Here is a 4868-nt window from a genome sequence, read left to right as displayed (position 1 = left end):
TTTATGCTTAGAACGTGACTGGAAATATGAAATGCAGCAAATGTGTTTACTTAAATGAAGTGAGTGAAAATTGACAAATACACACAGAGGCACACCCACAAGACGACTAAAATGCAGTGCTAGGGCGTCTGAAATAGGAGGCGTGGCCGGGTCACATCCGACTAGCGAGCTTAGGGCACATGAGAAATACGCCAAAAATGGCAATGACGCTAATCCCTTGGCCGGCGCAACTCGCACACATACGCGTGCACAAGTACAGTGGGCACTCTGGCAAGCAAGATGGTTCAAAATCGAATTTTCCAAAAAACACTTACAGATTTTATAAATTGAGCCTTTCTATTTCGATTTCATATTGGCATATTCTCAATTTAAAGGTGACCAGAATCTGCAAAGCTCTCATAATTTTTCTCAACGGGTTTCGGTATCAAAATGTTGATCTATAGAAATGATTTTCAAATGTTGGTTTTTAAAATTAATTAGCTGCTCTGACATATTTGTATGATTTCCTATGATTTTTAGAAAGGTGACCTAGAATTTAAATTTAAAGTTGAAAGGGGATTGCCTTTTAAAGTTTGTGGTTTAGTTTTCTACACTTGTATTTAGGTTGGTTATATTTTGATTACCTATTTTAATGCTGCAAGGAACGACTGTGACGTACATTTGAACCAACACACACTGTGCGGAAATATGTCAAATTCAATAACAGCCAAAGTGACGTGCTTCCTGATCCGCGCCCCTTGAAAACCCTTGTCCAGGATAAATCTGACGAAGAAGAAGGAGCAGCAACTGCGGCGCCAAACTCTGGACAATGGCAGCCAACTTTATACCCCCATTGCCCCCTCGTTGTCCTGCAGCATCCGCATCCCACTGGCCTTATAAAATGTACGATTTTTCTTCATTTGATGAAACGAAATACAATTTCTCAACGAGCAACGCAACTGAACGCAAAAAAGTTGGTTGCAATTGCAATTTTCTTGCCAAATCAGCGCACGCTGCTTGGTATATTGACATTTTTAAAAGCCAATATTTCTCCGACTTGCAGACCCAATGCGTTTTCCTTTCGCGGAGGAGAAACACACACAAAGTACGTCCAAAGTTGGATTCACGAATTAATTTATTTGACTTCGGAAATGTATAAATATAAATTGAATGAGGCTCACATGAATAGTTTAACAATGAAAACTGGCTCAGCGCAAGACTCTTAAATAAATTAATATCTTGAAGGTTTTTTATGTTTAAACAGTAAACTTTATATCTGCATATATACTGCATTTGGATTTTTATTTGAAGTCGGGGAGATGCATTGCTCATTTGCTTTGCCTACTAATTAGCCGAGGTGCTTGGGTCATTCCAACGTTCTTTGTACCCCCATTTGTGTCGCTGCAATTACACTGATTAATGGTGGTTTGGCACCCACTAAGAACGCCTGCGGTTTTCCACACGTTCAGTCCCTTTTTCCACTATTTTCCGCAGGGTGTGGAAATGAGGAAACAGTGAACTGGGAATGACAGTCGAAAGGAAACTTTTTATTCGCACAACTTTGACAAGTGAAAACTGCAAACGCAAATGAAATTAGTCGAAACTATTTGGGCATTTCCGTGGCAATGAGGCGACCATCCACTTCATGCCAATTTCCATAGGCATCGACATCCGCATCCGCATCCGCATCCTCATTCGCATCCGCATACTCACCCGATTTTACATTCACATTGGTTCTGGCAAAGTCAAGTTCGTGACGCGCGTTATTTCTAATTATGTTCGGGAGGCTCCAAAAGGACACACCTAAACCTTACACAGAAAAAAATTTTAAAACTATTTTTTTATTCACTTTTTTATGTCTAAGTTTTGAGTATTAAAAATTATTAAAATAAAATGGCATTCAAAAATACGTAATTAGTATTATAATAATAAGCATCTTCATAAGTTGCATTTCAAAAAGATAGATAAGTTCATAAAATATATTATTTGTTCAAAGCTAACAACACGATCCTCTTTTTTTTTGTAAACGGAAAGTTGGCTAATTTAAAGTTCTGACATTATTTTATGTAATTGGTTTAATTTTATTTATAGGGACATTTGTTTACAGTTTGGACCCCACCTTATCCAGACAGGACCAATTTGATTTCCATTTGGTCGTGGGCCGATTTCTTTTCTTTGCTCGTTTTAAGTAATTTTAATTGAAAAAATTCTTCAATTTTGCCATCCATCTGACTGGCAGGTTGGCCCTGGCCCGTCCCCATCTATCCCCATCTATCAGTCGACAGCCGGAGAAATGTAATTAGCCCGGCCCTAACCCCTGTCCCGCAAAATCCACCGCCTCTTGTCTGTTTGTGTCAACTTTTCAATTAAATATTCATAAAAATGCAATTTGCCAGCCTCTTCGCTGGGCGGAAAGATATTCCGAAATTACTTTTAAGTGCTGCATAAGGTCAAGCCCCGTACCTAAATGGCTGTTATGCGATTGATTTGAGGCAGGGCTGGATCCTAAGACAAACTATAAATATTTGTTGTATATTAAACCTATTAAAAATCAAAGAAACTAGGCTATTCCAAAAATTCGATGACTTTAAGACAGAATTCAAAGGCAATGCAAATCAATTAAAATTAAAATTAAAATATTTAAAATTGGATTTCATTATAAGGGATACCAAATTAGAATCTTTCCCATTTGTTTGAGTAAATTAAGGCAGGCGATACTAATATATTTATTGCTCTAAAGGTTTCAATTGTTAAACTATTAATTTGCTGCTTTGCATCCCTGATAGTAAAGCAAGTAAGGGAGTTCAAGACCACGTGGGATTGGGGAATCCTTAATTAAATTTTTCACGAGGTGGGCAAGCGGTAATGCCAGGTGAGTTGTAAAGAGAAAGAGCTTCAAGGATTCGCTAATTCTAAAAGCACCAGCGCTTTGTCTGGCAGTTGGCATCGGCCCTTTGTGCAAACGAATTGGCGATAATTAATCATTGCTACTGCGGATAGTTGACCGCTCTTCGATTTGTTCCGTGACCTGCGATTCGCGCTAATCATTTCAGCTACTACTACTTTAATTAAAAACCACAACGCTGTGCGGCAACTGGCGTAAGTTATTGGCTTCCGATGATTTGCTCCTTTTCTCCACACAATGTCACTGCCACCTGATGTTTGGCTGTTAGATTGTGGCCATAATCACAAAAGGCACCTACTTCACGTACTATACATTGTGCGCAGGAGGGCGAAGAATTTGTAGGACAGTTGTAGGAGCTGCAAGGGAGTGAAGTGGATGAACTGAAATCACATCTGAAAAGAGACTGTTATCCAACTTACATCGGACACGGTGACCAGGGATACACTCAGGAAAATAGTGGCCTTTAAACGACTGGGTTGTTGGGCTCTCTTAACAATCAGGACTAACATTTTTCGATAGCGTAAGTCTGCGTGGAACCAGTCGTGGTTGTAGACCGCCTCACCTATATGCTCACTCTGAAAATTAGTTAGAAATGTCCAGTAATATTTTGTAAGTCTTATAAATTACTAGAGATAGGTCCTTAATTTTCTTAAATATTACATAGTCCTTTTAAATTAAGTGATTCAAGCCAAATTAAATACAGAAACAAGGAAATTATTTTTAAACATTTTTAAACTAATATTATATCAAACTTACCGCATCGATGAGCCGTTGAGCATATGCGGCAATCATGAAAACCTGAACCATGGCGCAGAAGAGAAAGAGGACGAGCATCACCAGACTGTCGATCTTGCCACCGATGGTCATCTGGAATCCCACGAAGCAGATGATGAAGGAGGAGGACACAAAGTTGCAGAGAAGTGACACTCCAAAGATCTCGTTAATCTGGTGGCAGAGATGCAGCAACCGCTGATGATAGGCCACCGCCGCCTGAAGGAATTCCAAGTCCCGCTGGGGCGATGCAATACCCGCGACATGTCCCTCAATGTGCCCGGAAAGGCGGAGGAAGTGCATCACCAGTAGGTTGACCAGGGCACACATCAACATATCGGCTGCCAACTGACCAGAGAGACACGCCTGTCCAGCTATATTCTGCGATACGTACATCAGGTAGTAGCTATAACCCGTACTCCAATCCCAGGGCACCCAGCAGTAGTAGGGCAACATCCTCGTAAACTCCCTTACTCCCAGCCAGAAATCGCAGACCAGGTAGTAAACAGCCCAGTAGAGATTATAGGTCCAGATCAGTACCATATGCATGCCAAAGTAGAAGACGCTATAGCGACTGTAGCTGCTCAGGTGATCCTGCACATTATATGGCTCCTGCTGATCCAACCGCTTCGGATGCAATTGCTCCAGCTCGTCCACCACTTCCGTGAGTTTGTGTCTCTGCCGCCAAATGTGCCAGATTTTGAGATCCCCCACAACGACGAAGCCGATAAAAGATAGATTCATGGTGGCCTCCAGAAAGTTGCTACCTCTGCTGATTGCCAGGAATACGTAGATCAGTTCCGAAACGAGCACTGCATTCAGGTTCAACATCTGGGCAATAAACATCCAGTGGAGCAGGAGCTCCTTCCTTTTGCCATTATCCTTATGATCGTAGGCCAGCATTCCAATCGACAGATAGAAAGCATTTGCATACTTCAGAAAGCTCTCCAGCGGAATGGGCTTTAATTTTTCCTGCTCCTTAACGATTTGAGTGTCCTTTTCTGCTGCCATAATTTAATTGTCTAATTTCCCGCATCGTTGGTCCCATTTATATACCAAAATTAATGTTGAACTCAGACCCCGCCAGTGCCAATGATTTAATAATTTACTATTGCCATACACAGTAGACAATTACACCGCCCACTTGATTAGCATGTACACGGCGAGCATCTCTCAATTAGGACGTTGTGAACCCGCCAGTTGGTACATTTCG

At 41.1% G+C, this 4868-nt stretch overlaps 1 protein-coding gene across 1 annotated transcript; it reads right to left on the bottom strand.

Annotated features, from left to right (window-relative positions):
- Positions 1–3147: 3147 nt before the first annotated feature.
- Positions 3148–4666, bottom strand: LOC108053071 (putative odorant receptor 85d). Its single transcript, XM_017135638.2, has 3 exons — positions 3641–4666; positions 3304–3459; positions 3148–3240 (listed from the first exon to the last, which is right to left on the bottom strand). Exons 1-3 carry the CDS (start codon positions 4664–4666, stop codon positions 3184–3186), a joined length of 1239 nt encoding a protein of 412 aa, XP_016991127.2. The 3' UTR covers positions 3148–3183.
- Positions 4667–4868: the final 202 nt, after the last annotated feature.

Source organism: Drosophila rhopaloa, unplaced genomic scaffold (genome assembly GCF_018152115.1).
Source record: "Drosophila rhopaloa isolate 14029-0021.01 unplaced genomic scaffold, ASM1815211v1 contig_167, whole genome shotgun sequence".
NCBI lineage: Eukaryota > Metazoa > Arthropoda > Insecta > Diptera > Drosophilidae > Drosophila > Drosophila rhopaloa.
Note: the sequence above shows the minus strand (reverse complement) of the source record. Positions and strands in the feature narration are given on the sequence as shown.